Source organism: Bison bison, unplaced genomic scaffold (assembly GCF_000754665.1).
Source record: "Bison bison bison isolate TAMUID 2011002044 unplaced genomic scaffold, Bison_UMD1.0 scf7180017864105, whole genome shotgun sequence".
In the NCBI taxonomy this organism is placed as follows: domain Eukaryota; kingdom Metazoa; phylum Chordata; class Mammalia; order Artiodactyla; family Bovidae; genus Bison; species Bison bison.
The window spans coordinates 7,185,123-7,205,821 of record NW_011494677.1 but is presented as its reverse complement, the minus strand read 5'-3'; the positions used below and the strand labels follow the sequence as shown (position 1 = coordinate 7,205,821).

Below are 20,699 nucleotides of genomic sequence, written 5' to 3'. Positions count from 1 at the left end.
GGACAGGGAGGCCTGGCGTGCTGCAATTCATGGGGTTGCAAAGAGTCGGACACTACTGAGCGACTGAACTGAACTGAACTAGGTTGGTCATAACTTTTCTTCCAAGAAGCAAGAATCTTTTAATTTCATGGCTGTAGTCACCATCTTGTGATTTTGGAGCCCCCCAAAATAAAGTCTGTCACTGTTTCCACTGTTTGCCCATCTGTTTGCCATGAAGTGATAGAACCAGATGCCATGGTCTTAGTTTTTTGAATGTTGAATTTTAAGCCAGCTTTTTCACTGTCCTCTTTCATTTTAATCAGGTGGTTCTTGAGTTCCTCTTCACTTTCTGCCATAAGGGTGGTGTCATCTGCATATCTGAGGTTATCTATATTTTTGCCAGCAATCTTGATTCCAGCTGTGCTTCATCCAGCTCAGCATTTCACATGATGTGCTCTGCATATAAGTTAAATAAACAGAATGACAATATACAGCCTTGATGTACTCCTTTTCCAATTTGGAACCAGTCTGTCGATCCATGTCTGGTTCTAACTGTTGCTTCTTGACCAGCATACAGATTTCTCAGGAGGCAGGTAAGGTGGTCTGGTTTTCCCAGCTCTTTAAGAATTTTCCAGTTTGTTGTGATCCACACAGTCAAAGGCTTTTGCATAGTCAGTGAAGCAGAAGTAGATGTTTTGGTGGAATTCTCATTTTTTCTACAGTCCAACAGATGATGGCAGTTTGATCTATGGTTCCTCTGCTTTTTCTAAATCCAGCTTGAATATCTGGAAGTTCTCGATTCCTGTACTGTTGAAGCCTAGTTTGGAGTATTTTGAGCATTACTTTGCTAGCGTGTGAGATGAGTGCACTTGTGCAGTAGTTTGAGCATTCTCTGGCATTTCCTTTCTTTGGGATTGGAATGAAAACTGACCTTTTCCCATCCTGTGACCACTGTTGAGTTTTCCAAATTTGCTGGCATATTGAGTGCAGCACTTTCACAGCATCATCTTTTAGGATTTGAAATAGCTCAACTGGAATTCCATCACTTCCCCTAACTTTGTTCATAGTGATGTTTCCTAAGGCCCACTTGACTTACCACTCCAGCATGTCTGGCTCTAGGTGAGTGATCACACCATCGTGGTTATCTGGGTCATAAACATCTTTTTTTGTATAGTTCTTCTGTGTATTCTTACCACCTCTTCTTAATATCTTCAGCTTCTTTTAGGTCCATACCATTTCTGTCCTTTATTGTGCCCATCTTTGCATGAAATGTTCCTGTGATATCTCTGATTTTCTTGAAGAGATCTCTCGTATTTCCCATTCTCTTGTTTTCCTCTAGTTCTTTTCAGTGATCACTTTGGAAGGCTTTTTTATCTCTTTGTGTTATTCTTTGGAACTCTGCATTCAGATGTATATATATTTCCTTTTCTCCTTTGCTTTTTGCTTCTCTTCTTTTCTCAGCTATTTGTAAGACCTCCTCAGACAACCATTTTGCCTTTTGCATTTCTTTTTCTTGGGGATATTCTTGATCACGGCCTCCTGTACAGCATCACAAACCTCTGTCCGTAGTTCTTCAGGCACTCTGTCAGATCTAATCCCTTGAATCTATTTGCCACATCCACTGTATAATCGTAAGGGATTTGATTTAGGTCATACCTGAATGGTTTTCCTTACTTGCTTCAGTTAAAGTCTGAATTTTACATTAAGGAGCTCATGATCGGAGCCATGGTCAGCTCCCAGTGTTGTTTTTGCTGACTGTCTAGAGCTCCGTCTTCGACTGTGAAGAATATAATCAATATGATTTCAGTATTGACCATCTGGTTATGTCCACGTGTAGAGTTGTCTCTTGTGTTGTTGGAAGAGGGTGTTTGCTATGACCAGTGCATCCTCTTGGCAAAATTCTATTAGCCTTTGCCCTGTTGCATTCTGTACTCCAAGGCCAAACTTGCCTATTACTCCAAGTATCTGTTGACTTCTACTTTTGTATTCCAGGCCCCTGTGATGAAAAGGACATCTTTTTTCGGTATTAGTTCTAGAAGGTCTTATAGGTCTTCATAGAACCATTCAACTTCACCTTCTTCAGCATTTGTGGTTGGGGTATATACTTGGATTACACAGAGAACTAACCAAACTTATCACATGGATCACAGCCTTCTCTAACTGAATACAACTATGACCCATGCCATGTTGGACCACCTAAGACGGACGGGTCATGGTGGAAAGTTCTGACAAAATGTGGTCCACTGGAGAAGGGAATGGCAAACCACTGTCGTATTCTTGCCTTGAGAGCCCCATGAGCAGTATGAAAAGACCAAAAGATAATGACACTGAAAGATGAACTCCCCAGGTCAATAGTGCCCGATATGCTACTGGAAAAGAGTGGAGAAACAGCTCCAGAAAGACTGAAGAGGCTGAGCCAAAGCAAAAACAACCCTCAGTTGTGGATGTGACTGGTGATGGAAGTAAAGTCCAATGCTGTAAAGAACATTGTTGCATAGGAACCTGTAATGTTAGGTCCATGAATCAAGGTAAATTGGATGTGGTCAAACAGGAGATGGCAAGAGTGAACGTCGACATTTTAGGAATCAGTGAACTAAAGTGGACCAGAACGCGCGAATTTAATTCAGATGACCATTACGTCTACTACTGTGGGCAACAATCCCTTAGAAGAAATGGAGTAGCCCTCATAGTCAACGAAAGGGTCCAAAATGCAGAACTTCTTTGCAGTCTCAAAAATGACAGAATGATCTCTGTTCTTTTCCAGGGCAGACCATTCAATATCACAGTAATGATCTCTGTTCTTTTCCAAGGCAGACCATTCAATATCACAGTAATCCAGGTCTATGCCCCCAAATAGGAGAGGTTGATGTAATTTTTAGTTTTTGGTAGGCTAAGAAATAAAAAGTAGGAAGCAAGAGGTAATCTGGTCAATACAGTAACAAGTTTGATTTATCAATTTGTGGTATATAGAGAAGCCTGTATCAAGCAGTTTGAGTAATGTGTCTCAGACATTTTTACTTCATGACCCACATAGTTAATGATAATACTTGTATAGCACATGAGGCTACTTGAATCTAGATTGTGTTCAGAACCCTACGGTCTGAAGGGATTAGCCTTCAGCACAGCTATAATCCATTTGCAACATGATGGCTGGGGAGCACTGAATTAGAGACTACTTCTCAAACATAGGTAGCATATTTATAAGCAGTGGTTGGCAAACTGTGGCCCCCGGACCAAATTCACTCGCAGCCGGTTTTTCGTAAATAAAGTTTTCTTAGAACACAGACGTGTACTTTTATGTGTTATCTGTGACTCTTTTGCAAAGTTGAGCTAAGTAGTTGTGTCACAGAGATCAATCATATGGTTCACAAAGCCTAAGCTATTTACTGTCTGACCATTTATAGGAAAGATTTTCTGACCTCTGTGTTAGACTGTTTCAAATTTTTAGTGTCTTGATATCAAACACACTACATTTTCTGGCCAGAATGCAACTGAATTAGAAGTAAACAGAAGGTAAGCAGAAAAATTCTCATTCATTTGGAAATTTAAAATAATGTTTTACAATAACTCATCAATCAAGGGAAAACTCAAACTGGAAATTAAAACATTTTTAGAGCTTAGTGATCATTACAGTAATGTACACTACAACTTGTATGCTGCAGCATAGGTGGTACTTTATGGGAATTTGATAACTTTAAATACTCATAGTAGAAAAGAAAATTAATGAGCTAAGTATCTTGCTAAAATAGTTATTGTAGAGAATAAACCTAAGCGTAGCCTTTTTCCCTCAAATATATCTAGAATACTGACTATATTCTTATTGTTATTTCAAAGATATTTATTATAAAGAAAGCAACTGAATTAGGTAGTTGAGCCATGTTAGTAGATTTTCTCTTAAGTTCTTTTGTTCTCAACGTGCTCTAAAGAATTTTCATTTGTATTAATGATAATTTCAAATCTGCTTGAAGGATGGCTTAGGAATTTAACTTCTAAATGGTCTTAAATGAACAGTTTATCATCTTTGGTCATATTTTACAGTGGTTAGATTTTAAACAAAGGATTGATTGCACAGGAGATTTTTTTGTTCGGTTCAAAACTTTTTTTGGAGAGTGAGGGCAATAACCCTTTTTCTGCTACCAAAACTTAATGCAAAATTCCAGCATTTATACAGTCAATTAAGTGAAGCGCTTCAAGCAATAACCCTACATTTCTGCCTGCTTGAACCTTTTTCTCTTCTGTTTTTGGGCCAAAGTACCTCCTGTGAAACTTGGGTTCTGGGGCACTAGGGTTTGAGAAACATCAACATGACATGCCTGTGATGCTGTATTACAGCTTATATTTCATGTTCTATGTACTTCAAATGCTCTTTGCTGTGTTGAATTTTCTTTGTAGTTTCTGAAGCAGTTGGCACATTTGAAATGTTTTTTACTGGAATTTTTTTTTTTTTTTTACAATTTACTTATTTAATTATTACACTAATTCTTTTAATTTCTAAAGGTACATAGCTTGACTAAACTTTCTTAACGTATTGTTTTTATTTAGATTGGATCACTGCTTTTCCCTTGAAGACTCAGAAGATACACAGGACTTTGGTCCGCAAGCATTCCAGCTCTTATCTGCTGTGACCATCTTAGGAGGAAGGTTCGGCATTGGGATTCCAATTTTATTTCTCCGAGGATCTGTAAGTCTTCTTTTACTCCCATTGTACTTTTCTTCAGAGGTTTGCTGTTCTGTGATTATAGCTTTGGCTTTAGTTATTAGAAACTCAGAGTCGTATTAAGTTCCAGGTCATCACTGCATTCATTACTTTTGACAAAACCTGCGTGTATCATTAAGAATGCTTCCAGGCTGTCTGTCTTAGTTCATTACATTGCAGTCGGATGAATCCCTAGGCTGGTCTTTTTTGGGATAATTAAGAAAAGTTAACTTTCATTGTGTCAAGGGACAGGTAGAACAAATTTGTGTCTTTTGGTGCCCTGAAAAGCGGTGAAATTTTTGAGCATAACTTAAAATTTTAGTGATCTTTTGTAAATGTCTCAGTTCAGTTATAATATTTGGTTGTATGTTTTTTTCTTTCCTTCTGCTTTTTTTTATCAGAAGCATTTAAAAGTCCTAGAAAGTTTTCTGTTTCTTAACTAACGAAAAAATAGTTAATTCAGCTACTTGGTTTTTTTTTGAGTGATTAGTGTGCTAACATTATGCTAACAGCTGCAGGTACAAATATGAGTAGGTCATGACCCTTATAGCCAAGGAGCTTTTTCTGTAGTTCTTTTGTTTATATGATTTTATTCCTGATTTACAAGTCTGTAAAGTTAAGTTTTATATATTGATATTAGTTGAAAAAAAAAATTAGTGGGAGATAGAATCCTTTGCAACCGTGTATATTTATTAAAAATATACTAAAAGTAGAGATTAAAATTCTCACTTTGTATGTAGAATTCTGAAAATAATTTAGGTCAGCATTTATTTGTTAAATTCTTAAATACCTTATGTAAATATTTACTTTCTGAGTTTTTGTTCTGTTTGGAGAGAGATTTTTGAAGGTAGTCAGTTGTAAAATATTTTTAATGAAAGATCGAAAGCATGTTACCTTCAGGTACTGATATTTTTAGATTCTGAATGGAGTTTAAACTTTGATTTGATTTGATTAGAAATCTAATGGTAGAAGTGTTGCCTGAGGAACTTGGACTAGCAACTAAGAGTGCTGCAGTATTTTTTTATATAAAAGAATTCAAGTTGCAAGGAACAGATTAAATATAATTGAGATCTATGAACAGTTTTTGTCTCTGTCATCCTCAAATCCTGTGTATCCCAGCTGAATGTATAATTTATAAAAATTAGCCTTGTTTTAATTTGGTATAACCCAGCAGTATCCAGTATCAACAGATAAGTGGAAGTGGGCTCCTAGACAAACTTGAACTGGTCACAAGAGGGATCAGATTTCACCTATTATTTAAAAACCAAGCCAGACCACTTATACTGACAGTCTCTTCAGGGAGTCTACAAATTAAGAAGTTTATTCTTTGTGAAATTTTATATTACCCTTGCTAGATAAAGGTGTAAAACTTTTTAAAAAGTACCACTTAACGAAAATGTGTACACATTAACTACAGTGAAAATAAGGCAAGTTTTTTGTCTCTTATTTCAGAGATCTTGGCATCTACTGGGATATTATTTTAAAAATTATAATTGTATCTCCTTTGAGAATTTAGTGAATCGTCCACCTTAACTAATTTAGGAAAAATTAATATCTTTATAGATAATTTTTATCTGTGTGATGATTAAACACCTTAAACTCAAAACTCTTTGAGTTTATTTAAAGAGATATTTGTACATGTAAAACAAGTATTTCAGCTATACATGATTTTCCTGTGTTACATAAGATGTTTACAAATAGTATAAATCGGACCATCCAGGTGTTTGTGAATAGTTTGAAAATTTTTTTATTAATTTATTTATTCTAATTGGAGGCTAATTACTTTACAGTACTGTAGTGGTTTTTGCCATACACTGACATGAATCAGCCATGGTTGTATATGTGTACCCCATCCTGAACCCCACTCCCACCTCCCTCCCCATCCCATCCCTTAGGGTTGTCCCAGTGCACTGGGAAATTTTGTTTTTAAAGCATAAATTTTGTTGGAAAATAAATAGTAGAAATGTTGCCTAAGGAAATTTGTTTTAGGGGTCTAGCTCACCACATAAAGAGATTTCCAAAAATCTTTAAACACCTTTGTGAATAGTATTAAGATATGCAGTTATCTTAATTTTACTGATTAGAAAACAGATATAGTGATTAATTTGCATAATTAGGAGATTAAGTGAAACCTCTTTCCTGTCACTAAAGTGCTGAACCATATCATGGCTCCAGAATTAGAGAACACTTGATAAAAGACGCTTTGACTATATGCAACCATTGGAAAACTATTGGTAGTTTTAATCACCCTTTATAATTTTCAAACTTAGCGGGAGAGGGTTATCCATTTAATTTTCTGGACAGGTTATTTTATCAGATTGATATATATGCCTCGAGATAATTATCTTTACTTTATATTTTGGCTTGATTGTTCACATAGAACAGCAGTTCCAGAAATGACTTTTTTAAGCCCTGAAATGGTAACTGTGAACTTCTTTGACTTGAAGGGACTGGGGAAGAAGCAAAAGGAAAACATTAGTTAATATAGACAGAGACTATGAACTTTGTACTTTAAGAACACAGGAAATTAAAACCTCAGCAGTGGAGTTTATAATTGTTTTTTGTTTTGTTTTTTTCTGCTAGTTATTAAACGTCTTTGTTGTGTGTGTGTGTGGCTGCGCCTCAGGGGCATGAGATCTCAGTTCCTCAACCAGGGATTGAACCTGTGCCCCAGGCAACGCAAGTGCAGAATCCTAGCCACTGGACATTGTGGAAGAACCTAAACAGCTATTTTTGTGTGAGGCACTGTACTCTGTTTTGTGGGGAATTCAAAGTGAAATTAGGTGAAACTTATCATCCAGTATAGAAGATGTTACTTGAGAAGAAATAAGTATATTGCAGCATAAAAAGAGATGAGGAGCAAAGGAATAGGTTAAAGTATTATTCACATTCTGAAGAGAGAATGGTTGTTAGTAGCTGCAAAACTAGAGTAGTTTTTCCATTTTGTGGATGCTAAGAGTGGATTTGTGCGCTCAGAGATATCAAGGGAAGAAGGCATGGAGGGGAACGTGGCATTCCCAGCAAGAAGAACCTCCACAACAAACAACTGTGATTTTTTTTAAAGACGTTAATTCAGAGAAGTGGCAAATTTGTTTTCTGTATCATGATAGCATGTGTGTGTGTTCAGTTACTCAGTTGTGTCCAACTCTTTATAACCCCATAGATTGTGGCCCGCCAGGCTCCTCTGTCCATGGGATTTCTCAGGCAAGAATATGGGAGTGGTTTGACATTTTCTCCTCCAGGGGATCTTCCCAACCCAGGGGTTGAAAACTGTGTCTTCTGAGTCTCCTTTCATTGGCAGGCGGATACTTTACCACTGAGCCACTTGGGAAGCCTGATAGTGGTTTAAAGACTGGGGATATGATTCTCTTTATTCTAACACACATCCATCTGTTAGTAGATTTCCACATTCCTTGATGCACCATTTGGTACCCTGATTTTTCCAACCTGCTTTTTAAAGGGAAACAACGGGTTGATAATTTCCATTTTTGAGATGTTGCCCCATAGAAGTAAAGACTCTTATTAGAGAAAAACGATTGTTTAACTCTACCACCTTTTACACAATGGTTGATACAAAATCCCATAAGTTAAATGAGCTGCCTCAGGTCTGCTTTGTATCAGAAGCAGGATGAATGACAGCTTTCCTAACTGCTGTTCTAGGGCTGTTTCTGTTTTATTATGCTGTTCACATGCAGTTTTAAATTTGTATTTTTAAGTTGAATGATCTAGAGGTACTGGAAGAAAGGTTTATGATTGGTTAGAATGTGTGTGGAAAATTGTGTGTTCTGTAAAAATCAGTGCCCAAGTCCCCATGTCCTCTATAGCAACTTTCTCATCCTTAGCAATTTCCTTCGTCTGTGGGTTAACCTGGAAAATTAAGTTAACTGGAACATATACGTAATAAATGGAAGATGCCTTGCACAGAGAAAAAAATTGTTAGACATTTGTTGCTGAAAAGTATTTTGACTTTTCAAAAATGTTACTTGGGTAAGTTTGGATTTCTAGTTGAAAAAGGAATATGGTTCCTTTAAGACAAAATGCTCCATGTGGAAGAGCAGAAATATTTTCTGTGTGGGGATTGCCATGGAAACAAGGCAGTGTAAATTTATTCACACCATACACAGTATTCACACTGATTATTGCTCATGAGGGGAAGAGACCCCTACTGATTAGAAGAGCATCTTCTTACTTCATACTAGTAAATGTGTTCATTCACTTCACGTTGTTTTCTGCTTTTGAAAGGGAAGACAAGAGGAATGATTTTTAGAGTCCAGATTGCTAACAAGTACTAGTCAGGCAGCTTAATACTTTTGGTATTATTAGTTTGCAAGCAATAGAATCTCCTACTATAAAAGTAAGCCCCTAGCAGGTGTAGAATGCCATTACAAGTGTTCCAGGAAAACTGACTAGATACTGAGTCAGGGCTTTTACTTTTATGTTGAGGAATGCAGGTTAAGTTAAAGGATCAGCTGTTAGCTCATAAAAAGAAAGTTAGTATTATGGAGCCAGGCTCTGTCCTGTCCTGGTTACTGACTTAATCTTCACAACATCCCCAAGAGATTGGAATTATTATTATACTTATATAGCAGCCAAGGAAATAGAAACACAGATAAGTAAGCAACTTGCCCCATATCAAAAAGCTAGTAAGTACCTATGCGTTGGGAAACGCTTGTGATTTTTAGATGAAATTCCCTGCCGGTTTTTTTTTTTTTAAAGCAGAAAAGGAACACTGTTTGAAGTGTATTTTTTGTGAGTTAGGTAGCTGAAACTTAAGTATTAAAGCAAAGAATCAGTAGATGGTTTTGTGTTTTACTTCTCCTGTTTAATTAAGTAGACACTTTAAGTTTTATTCCCAATTTCAGAATTCCCAGCGTCTTGAAGATAGATACCGCAGCCACAGCGTCTTTGGTACAGGCAAGGACCGCACAGAGAAATGGTGGAAGGCTCTTTCCCGTCAGCTCATCATTGAGGGATTCTTGGCAGAAGTTCCTGGGCACAGCAAATACGTAAAGATTTGCACCCTTACGGAAAAGGTAAACCGTGCAGAAGTCTGCCTGTTTGATTTCATATTCTCACTGTGCATTGAAAAGAGTCTTCTTGTGTTCAATAGGGTAGAAACTGGTTTGCTAAAGCCAAAACAGAATCTCCTCCGAGGCTTTTCCTTCAAACCAATGAACAATTGTGTCCAAGGACATTTCTACCAAGGTGCATTTTTCACTTTTTCTTTTAAACTTTCAGGTTTTTATGATTCATTTTATTCCAATTAGCAGGCACCACATGGGGTAAAATGAATAAAGAGAATCATTTTTGCATGCCTCTTTTAGTCTGTTTGGAGGTGGCCGTTAGTAGGGAGAATAAATCATAGAACACTCAGAAGGTGTTCTTAGTGTATAGGAAGTGGTTAATTATAGTATTTAGAAAGCTGCTTTCCTACTGATTAAAGAAGTATATAGCAAAGGGAACTATATTTGACATCTTGTAATAAACTGTAATGGTAAAGAATCAGGAAAGAAAAAGAATGTAGATATATACATATATATGTATAACAGAATCACTTCACTTTACACCTGAAACTAACACAGTCTGGTAAATCAACTGTAATTAAAAATAAATAGAGAAACAGCATTGAGATCAATATGAAAGAATCCATATCCCTTATTGCCTTCTTCTATATAGAAGATGGGAAAGGAATACATGTGTTGTTGCCTACTTTTATACATTATTTATACATTTTTATAATTTTTATACATTATTGATCATACTTTTATACATTATATACTTTTATACATTATATACTTTTATACATTATTGATCATTTTTCAGTTTTTTTCTTTTTTTAAAGAAATGAGATATAATGGACATATAACACTGTGTAAGTTTGAGGTGTACAAGTATTGGTTTGATACATTTACATTTTACTCTGATTATGGCAATAGCACATAACTCATTACTTGAATATAACTTTTCTGTGTAGAGAGCAAGTAAGATTTAGTCTCTTTGTGACTCTGAAGTTTATAATACAGTATTACTGACTAATCACAATGTTATACATTAGATTATCAGTTTTACTTTTAAAACTTAAAAAATTTAAAAAGCTTAATCTCTTTTGGGGTGGCGGGGAGTTGATTTAAAGAAATCATCAGTTCTAAAAGAGTAATATAATCTCATCTGCCTCTCTAAGAGTAGAGGTGTGATGATTCATGTATTAAATAATTACATTTTAACATGTAAGATAATTTTATTACTTTTCAGTTCTAAAGCTGTGTCTTCAGGCACTGAGGAACATGTCTCTGATCAAGTACCAGTTAAATTAACTTCAGAGAAGGTTTGTTTTTGTTGAAGAGATGGCTCTTATTTATTTCATTCTTCATTGATACAATGTCTATTTTAATTTTTATTTTCATTTTATTTCCACTCAAAGAGGAAAACGCCATATATAGTAAGACATAAAATTTGGAGAGAGAAATTATATGAACAGAATAAAATATGCAATATATGATTTCTGGGATTAATAGAACAGTTATAAGTATTTGAGCAAGTAACTTTCTTTTATGCCTACTTCATAACTCATTTGTTTTGGAGTCTTTTTTCTTAGCGATTATGATACTTTTAGTTGATGGAAGAACAAGCTTGATTCCTGAATGTTCTCATTAAAGTTACACACACACACATTTTCTTGCTTTGTTTTGGATCTTAGGTAACTATTACAGATTAAATACTTATCCACAGGCAGACTTCCACTAATTAGAATACTAGGGTGATGGGGTGATGGACAAATGAATTAAATTTTCTGGTGAATCTTTTCTGCTTTATTAAAGTATGCAGAATGTAATTAAATCATTTTTATGACTTTGGCTCTTTCCATGTCTCTAAGAATTCTTTAGACCACATATTCTCTAGATTTGGAAGGAATGGGACATTACACTGTATTTCCAACTGCCTTTAAGAACATTAGAAACTGATAATTCATGAGCTTATTTTCAGCTGATTTCTTTGATGAGATGTTTAGTCAGAGGAAAAATTATCATTGTAATATTTTGTATTTTATTTTCTGCATATTTAAAAGATTTTTGAAACTTCTCTCTTTTTTAAATGGATCTTTATATGTTCAAAAGCAGTTTAACTTGGATCAGCTGTATTCTTACAAAGCACATGATAAAATTTCTTCTGGGAGTAACAGTCCTAAAAACAGGTACAGAATTCACATTTTTATTCTCTATAATCACTGTGTTAGCACTTTTTCTCTTTCTTTTTGAGAGAGAAAGCTCTATCAGATGTTGGGTTATTTCATTGGCAGAAGAAAGTTCAAACATAAGCCTCCAGTATTACAATTATTAAGGCAGACTTATAAAATAGTTTTAATATTAAAATTATAGTTTTAATATTAAGAGCTAACACTTCTGGGTATTGTTTGCCAGGCTTGTGCTAAATGCTAGTCTTTATATAGTCTTTATAGTCATTTAATGTCATTTATAGTCATATAGTCATTTATAGTCATTTAATGCCTACAACAACCTATGAGTTAGCTACTATTATTTGTCCCCATTTTACGGTTGAAGAGACTTAAGGGTTAACTAACTTGTTAGGAGCATAAATTAATCACAGAGGTGACTTTTAAATCTATGTTTGTTAACCTTTAGCATCTATACACTATTTAATTATAATTTGTATGAAATATATATATTCCCACTTCATTTTCAAGAAAGAGATCTTATGGCAACATACAATGGTGGATATTAAGGTGATACATCTGTTGTGCTTTCAAGCTTAATATTTGTCTTTCTGACTTAATAAAAGTATGGAGAATGTACCGAATTATAGAAGGTCTGAAAATAGAGAGTTTAAAAACTTGTGAGGACATATGCACAGGTTAAGTGGACTACATTTACATACATATTAAGTGAAAGAAAATGGTTTGTTCTCTAAATGGTGTGCTCACTTCAATAATATTGCTTTGGAGCTTATAGAAACATGTACTATGTATAATATCAGTCTTCCACATCAAATGATTTCTTTTTGATTTGGATATGTCATATGTGATGACTGTGTTTCATGTAAACAGAAGGTTTAAGGAATGTGCAAAACAGTAAACCCATTCAATATGCTGAAGCATTTCTTCACTTAAACATTGCCTGTGACTTCTTGGTGCCATGGACTACCTTAGGCACTGGGATTGAGTGGAGATTAATAGAGACGTAGTCGCTGGCCGTCTCAGAGTTTGTATTCTAGTGGGATATACAGATGAGGGAACATAAAATTACAATCCAGGGCTGTGGCACTTTGGAAACACACTTTGGAAGTGACACTTGAGGCTTAAGTAGAAGTTAGGTGAAATGCGGAAATACTTTCTAAGCAGTGGGATGGGCCACGCACTAAAACCTGAAAGCAGCAGAGGATGACGTGATTGAGGAGCTCAGCAGTTTGCTGGCAGTTCCCTGGGAGAGGGAAGCAAGGGAGTGGTAACATTTAAGACTGGAGGATTGAACGGGGTCCCGAGTATCTGGTGGGCTTCCCAGGTGGCACAGTGGTGAAAATATCTGCCTGCCTATCAGGAGACAGGGCTCGATCCCTGGGTCGGGAAGATCCCCTGGAGAAGTAAATGGCGACCTCCTCCAATATTTTTTCCTGGAAAATTCCTGGTAGGCTACAGTCACGGGGTTGCATAGATCTGGACACAACTGAGCGACTAAACAACAATAACAACAAGAATATCCAGTTCCTTTCAAGCACTCCATTTGATCATACAGGCAGTTGGAGCCAAGGAAGGGTTTTAAGCAGGACAGTGACATAATTAAATTTATGACTGAGAACAGGTGTTGACAAACATTTTCTATGAAGGATCAGATAAATATTTTAGGCTTTGAGGGCCAGGTGGGCTTCCCTGGTAGTTCAGCTGGTAAGGAATCTGCCTGCAGTGCAAGAGACCCTGGTTTGATTCCTGAGTTGGGAAGTGCCCCTGGAAAAGGGATAGGCTAACCACTCCAGTATTCTTGGGCTTCCCTGGTGGCTCAGCTGGTAAAGAATCTGCCTGCAATGTGGGAGACCTGGGTTTGATCCCTGCGTTGGGAAGATCCCCTGGAGAAGGGAAAGGCTACCCACTCCAGTATTCTGGCCTGGAGAATTCCATGGACTGTATAGTGCATGGGGTCGCAAAGAGTCGGACACGATTGAGTGACTTTAACTCTTCACTTGGTCTCCGTCTCAGCTACATAACTTTGCCATTGTGGCCTCAAAGCAGCCATGGATGATATGAAAATGAATGAGTAGGGCTCTTTTCCAATAAAACTTTACTTAGGGACACTGAAATTTGAATTTCATTTTATTTTCACATGTCACAATGTTCTTCTTTTGATGTTTTTTTTTAACCTTTAAAAAATGTACAGAAGCCATTCTTAGCTACAAACTTTGCCAGGACAGATTTGGCCCGAGCACCCTGGCGTGTCGACCCGTGGTTGATGACTGGCTGTGGAGGGTATGGATTGCAGGAGGAGCAGCGTTGTAGAGACACAAGTAGAAAGGCTGTTGGTGTGCCGTTTGCAGGAGGTGATGGTAGATTAGTCGAGGGAAGTGGCAGTAGGCGTGGAGAGAAGAGATTTGTGAGATATTTAGGAGATGGAATTGTTAGGACTCAGTGACTGAAAAGATACGGGTTGATAAAAATGGAGGACTTGAGTGTGACGCTTGGATTTCTGTCTTTGAGAGTAGGTTAAGTGCTGCCATTTCCTTCACTGAGCCATGTAAGAGGAAGCCAGGTTTGAAGGGTTGTATGTTTAGGGGATGAGGTTAACTTAGGAGTTTTAGTGATAGACAAACCCAACTTTGAGATACCCATGGAGTGGTCCAGTAGTTAATTTTAATGGACAGGCTTAGTTAATGATGCTTATGTATCAATAACTATTATTTTAAATTTCATTTGAATTTTCATTAAAATAATACATGTGAATTTTTTAAAAGTTGATTGGCACTTAAAGACATATAACAAAGCATAAGTTCACACCCTTCTCAAACCCATGTTCTGTTTTATAGAAGCAATTGGCCTCCATATTTTTTTTAAAAATGCCTTTTCAACATATATTTTATTTTTATTGTACATTTCTCTTTGAAAGGCTGAAAAAGTGGGGAAAAGGCTAAGAGAGAGGCTATTGTTTTCAATCACTCATCTTTCCTTTTTTATAAAATGGATGTATTGTTGATTTACAATATAGTTTGGAGAATTCCATGGACTGTATAGTCCATGGGGTCCCAAAGAGTCGGATACGGCTGAGCGACTTTCACTTTCTTCAGGTGTACAGCATAGTGATTCTGTATTTTTACTGATTATACTCCATTAAAGTTATTACAAGGTAACGGCTACGATTCCTTGTGCCATACAATATATCCTTGTTGCTTATTTATTTTTAAACATAGTAGTTTGTAACTTTTAATCCCATTCTCCTAAATTAGCCCCTCCCCTCCTGCCTCTTCCCTTTGGTATAAAACCTGTGACTTTTCCATATACATTCATTTTGTTATTTTTTGGATTCCACATATAAGTGATATCATGGCTTTCCAGGTGGCACTAGTGGTAAAGAAGCCACCTGCCAGTGCAGGGGATGTAAGAGACATGGGTTCGATTTCTGGACTGGGAAGATTCCCTGGAGGAGAAAATGGCAACCCAGTCCAGAGAATCCCATGGACAGAGGAGCCTGGCAAGCTTAGCACATACGCGATATCATCCAGTATTTGTCTTTCTCTTCCTGACTTACTTCACTACAGATAATATTCTCTAGATCCATCCATGTTGTTGCAGATAGCAGAATTTCCTTCTTTTTATGGCTGAGTTATAAGTCCATTGTATATCTATACACCACATCTTTTTTATCCATTCATCTGTTGATGTGCCTTTGGGTTGCTTCCATATCTTGGCTGTTATAAATAGTGAACACTGGCATGTATGTATCTTCGAATTAGTGTTTTTGCTTTTTTCTGGCTGTGTACCCAGTTCTGGAAGTGCTGGATCATATGGCAACTCTAATTTTAGTTTTTTGAGTGACCTCCATACTGTTTTCTGTAGTGGCTGCACCAGTTTAAATTCTCACCAGCATTGTACAAGGATTTCCTTTTCTCTGCATTCTCTTCAACATGTGTTATTCATAGACTTTTGATGATAGCCATTCTGACAGGTGAGAGGTTGCCTGCGTATTTCTGACATGCTTAGATTACTGTTTTTTGACTCAATTAATTTTAGAAATTTTCTGTTTATATTCTATAATGGTAAACTAAAGTCTTGTTTCCCATATCTGCTTCCCTCATTTCCTTACTTTCAATCCCTTTGCTTCCCTGGAACAAAATTATATTTCAAGTTTTGGTCATATAAATAATTTGTTTTTATTATATATGCTCAAATATTGTATACTAAGGCAAACTGTGTTGTTACGACCACCGCTCCCTTAATTATCTTCTTTGTTTTCTTGATTTTTAATGTTCCTATTACTAATTTTTAATTTCTCCTATTTTCAACCTGTTTTCATTTGTTTATTTTCTTGGAGAGTTCCTTGCCTTTGTATCCCCTCCCATCTAATGAGAAGCTTCTCTGTTGGGTCATTTGGTAAAGAATCTGCCTGCAATGTGGAAGACCTGGGTTTGATCCCTGGGTTGGGAAGTTCCACTGGAGAAGGGAAAGGCTACCCATTCCAGTATTCTTACCTTTGGAGAATCCCATGGACAAAGGAGCCTGGCAGACTACGGTCCATGGGCTCATAAAGAGTCAGACACGACTGAGCGACTAACACATCCAGTGAGATTTTAGTTTTAGTTATCAAAATTTTAATTTCTAAGAACTATTTCTTGTTCTCTGTCTTCTTTGTTGAACCATGTATAGCAATCTTTTCTTGATTCGTGGGTGTAGGATCTTCACTTACCTCTTTGATGATATTCATTGTATATTTTGAATGTTTCTTCTGTGCACTTTCTTTTTCTAATCTTATTAATTCTTGGCTGTGCTAGGTCTTTGTTGCTGCAGAGGCTTTTCTCTCGCTGCGGCGAGTGGGGGCTCCTCTCTAGTTGTGGCGTTCGAGCTTCTCGTTGCAGAGCACAGGCTCTACGTTAGAGCGCAGGCCCAATGGTTGTGGCACATGGGCTTAGTTGCTCCACAGCATGTGAGATCTCAGACCAGGGATTAAACCCATGTCACCTGCCTTGGCAGGTGGATTCTTTACCACTGAGCCACCAGGGAAGCCCTTCTGTACATTGTTATAGCATTCATAGGGAAAATGTTTTCTATCAAACATTTTCCACCTGTATTTTTGCTTCAGGGGTATATTAGCCAGAATTTTGCCAGTATATATGATAATAAAATTTTTCTGAGAACTATTTTAAAGTAACAATTTGCAAATAGTCCATTAGTATAAAGATTTCCATAAATACTAAGATAAAAGTAAATATATTACTTCAAACAAATTTATAATTGTCTTGAGTAATCTGATATGACTAATTCTTTGAACTGGAGTTGTCTTTCCTCATGTTCAAATCTGTTTTAGTGATCAGATCAGATCAGTTGCTCAGTCGTGTCCGACTCTTTGCGACCCCATGAATCACAGCACACCAGGCCTCCCTGTCCATCACCAACTCCTGGAGTTCACTCGGACTCACATCCATCAAGTCAGTGATGCCATCCAGCCATCTCATCCTCTGTCATCCCCTTCTCCTCCTGCCCCCAATCCCTCCCAGCATCAGAGTCTTTTCCAATGAGTCAACTCTTCGCATGAGGTGGCCAAAGTACTGCAGTTTCAGCTTTAGCATCATTCCTTCCAAAGAATTCCCAGGGCTGATCTCCTTCAGAATGGACTGGTTGGATCTCCTTGCAGTCCAAGGGACTCTCAGGAGTCTTCTCCAACACCACAGTTCAAAAGCATCAATTCTTCGGCGCTCAGCCTTCTTCACAGTCCAACTTTCACATCCATACATAACCACAGGAAAAACCATAGCCTTGACTAGACGAACCTTTGTTGGCAAAGTAATGTCTCTGCTTTTGAATATGCTATCTAGGTTGGTCATAACTTTCCTTCCAAGGAGTAAGCATCTTTTAATTTCATGGCTGCAGTCACCATCTGCAGTGATTTTGGAACCCAGAAAAATAAAGTCTGACACTATTTCCACTGTTTCCCCATCTATTTCCCATGAAGTGATGGGACCAGATGCCATGATCTTCGTTTTCTGAATGTTGAGCTTTAAGCCAACTTTTCACTCTCCACTTTCACCTTCATCAAGAGGCTTTTGAGTTCCTCTTCACTTTCTGCCAGAAGGGTGGTGTCATCTGCATATCTGAGGTTATTGAGATTTCTCCCGGTAATCTTGATTCCAGCTTGTGTTTCTTCCAGTCCAGCGTTTCTCATGATGTACTCTGCATAGAAGTTAAATAAGCAGGGTGACAATATACAGCCTTGACGTACTCCTTTTCCTATTTGGAACCAGTCTGTTGTTCCATGTCCAGTTCTAACTGTTGCTTCCTGACCTGCATACAGATTTCTCAAGAGGCAGATCAGGTGGTCTGGTATTCCCATCTCTTTCAGAGTTTTCCAGTTTATTGTGATCCACACAGTCAAAGACTTTGGCATAGTCAATAAAGCAGAAATAGATGCTTTTCTGGAACTCTCTTGCTTTTTCCATGATCCAGGATCCGATAATTATAAAATTGAAGTCCTTACACTGTAGATGTTGAGCCCTTGCAGCTGGGAAATTTATAAGCATTTCTTAAATATCAAGCATGTTCTTCTCTTTCACCCCTAAAAGCAGAAATTTATTTAACTTTGACATCTTATACATGTGCTATTCTATACAATTTCAATTTTATAACTTTTCCTCTTTATAATTAAAATCTTTTACATATGCTGTTCCATACAATTTCATTTTTATAACTTTTCCTCTTTATAAGTAATTTATCAGTGAGAAATGCCTCTTGTAGAAGTTGGTGTTCTGTCTAATGTGCTGCCTAACACCTTTCATATATTTGCTAATTGGGTGTTTTGAAGTTTTCTTTTAACGAGTCAAAGGCAAAATTACACCTTCTGGCTTATTTTTGTTAGTTTGGTTTTGAAGAAAATTGTTAATAATTTAATTAAATCCATGCTAATTTTCCTCAGCAACCAAAAATTATTATAAATTTATAAATTATTAACAGTGCTATCACAAGAAGGATTATAGATTGTATTCCTTTTGATTTAAAACAGCTTATTTTACTTCAGTGTAGATAAGGAGTATTTTCTTTCAAAGAATTTGATTGAGGAGGAGGAGGCAAATGGTATTTTTAATTATACCAATTTTGTGGTCAACTCAAATTACAGCTTTAACTTTACCTTTATAATGTATGTATTTGATCCAGAATGTTTAAAATCTAGGCTCTCATTTAAGTAACAGTCACCTTACTGGTATTATGACATACAAGTGTTAATATTGATTTGGAAAGATATTCTCATTTGGAAGGCAAAATAGAAAGTGAACTTGGAGAAAGAAAAGCTTTTGTTATTAATTTTCTTTTAATTGTTTTAGCATCATAGTGTCATCACCAAGAAAATATTACAAGTCCTCAGAACCTGTTATTTCCGCTCAAGAGCAGGAGACTCAGGTATGACTTCTGTAGAGAGGCAGTTAGTTTTTGAGAAGATAGTTATGAATCTAAGCATGCTTAAAATTCTCTTGCCAGTATTTTAAAAATTGTTCTTTAACAAAGAGGCTAAGATACAGTTCCGTTTATTTTTTCATCCTAGGAGGAAATGTACTATCTGAAACTCTGAAATAAAGGACTGGATATTTCTAAGCACATTTAAACAGATGTTGTTTATTTGCTTTTTGTTCAGACTGCATTATATGGCGAATTGGTAGCAGCTAGGCAGAAACACGCCAATATGATGGATGTTCCTCCGGCTATTCTGGCAACAAATAAGATATTGTTGGATATGGCCAAAATGAGGTAAACTATTTACATATTTTAACTTATTTTCTTCTAACATAATAGATTCGTAAAATATATCATTAAGTGATATCATGACTATAGCTCCAGCAGTCACATCTGAGAAGTGGTTCCCAAATCTCCTGTGTTGATGCCAGTGATCTCTTCACTGAGCTTTAGTCCTACATTTCTATGAAACCAGCTGTTTTCAGCAATCAGATCAAGGATATATTATAAAATCTTAACACATTACCCACCAACCCCCCATATGTATGTGCATTTCATGCAAATACCAGAACTCTACTTTCTGAATTCCTTAATTTTGTTATTCATACAATCATGTTCCTCATCACGCCTCTTTAATACCTCTGATATTACTTTTACTCTTCTAATATATAGCCCCGTCTTTTATTATATAGTTTTTAGACTTTCTTGTTTAATTGTTCCTTGTGTAATCCGTTTATGCTTTTCTTCATTTTTTTTTTAGTGACAGCATGGTAGTTCAGACCATTACCCTTGAACTATTGTAAAAGCCTCTAATTAGTTTCTCTTTCATCAGTCTCTCTCTCTATCTCATTTGATATATGAATAACAAATTAATCTTTCTTTACCACGCTTTACTTTTAACTAGTTTCTCAGTCTTAAGTGAATGTGAAGTCGCTCAGTCGTGTCTGACTCTTTGCGACCCCATGGACTGTAGCCTGCCAGGCTCCTCCATCCATGGGATTTTCTAGGCAGAATACTGGAGTGGGTTGCCATTTCCTTCTCCAGGGGGTCTTCCCGACCCAGGGATCGAACCCAGGTCTCCCGCATTGCAGGCAGACTCTTTACCATCTGAGCCACCAGTTCAATTCAGTTCAATTCAGTTCAGTCGCTCAGTCGTGTCCGACTCTTTGTGACCCCATGAATCACAGCACGCCAGGCCTCCCTGTCCATCACCAACACCCGGAGTTCACTCAAACTCATGTCCATCGAGTTGGTGATGCCATCCAGCCATCTCATCCTCTATCGTCCCCTTCTCCTCCTGCCCCCAATCCCTCCCAGCATCAGTCTTTTCCAATGAGTCAACTCTTCGCATGAGGTGGCCAAAGTATTGGA

The 20,699-nt window shown here is 37.0% G+C and overlaps 1 protein-coding gene across 5 annotated transcripts in view; it reads left to right on the top strand.

Annotated features, from left to right (window-relative positions):
* Window positions 1-20,699, top strand: part of WRN (Werner syndrome, RecQ helicase-like) — a 125,505-nt gene that overhangs the window by 92,191 nt on the left and 12,615 nt on the right. For 4 of the 5 annotated variants that reach the window (XM_010838804.1, XM_010838805.1, XM_010838802.1 and 1 more), the window contains 7 exons: window positions 4,522-4,660; window positions 9,538-9,708; window positions 9,786-9,880; window positions 10,928-11,000; window positions 11,791-11,867; window positions 19,202-19,277; window positions 19,510-19,622. In XM_010838804.1, coding sequence (XP_010837106.1) covers window positions 4,522-4,660; window positions 9,538-9,708; window positions 9,786-9,880; window positions 10,928-11,000; window positions 11,791-11,867; window positions 19,202-19,277; window positions 19,510-19,622 — 744 coding nt within the window. The remainder of the gene's footprint in view (window positions 1-4,521; window positions 4,661-9,537; window positions 9,709-9,785; window positions 9,881-10,927; window positions 11,001-11,790; window positions 11,868-19,201; window positions 19,278-19,509; window positions 19,623-20,699) is intronic. The other variant, XM_010838803.1, reaches the window with a different exon arrangement.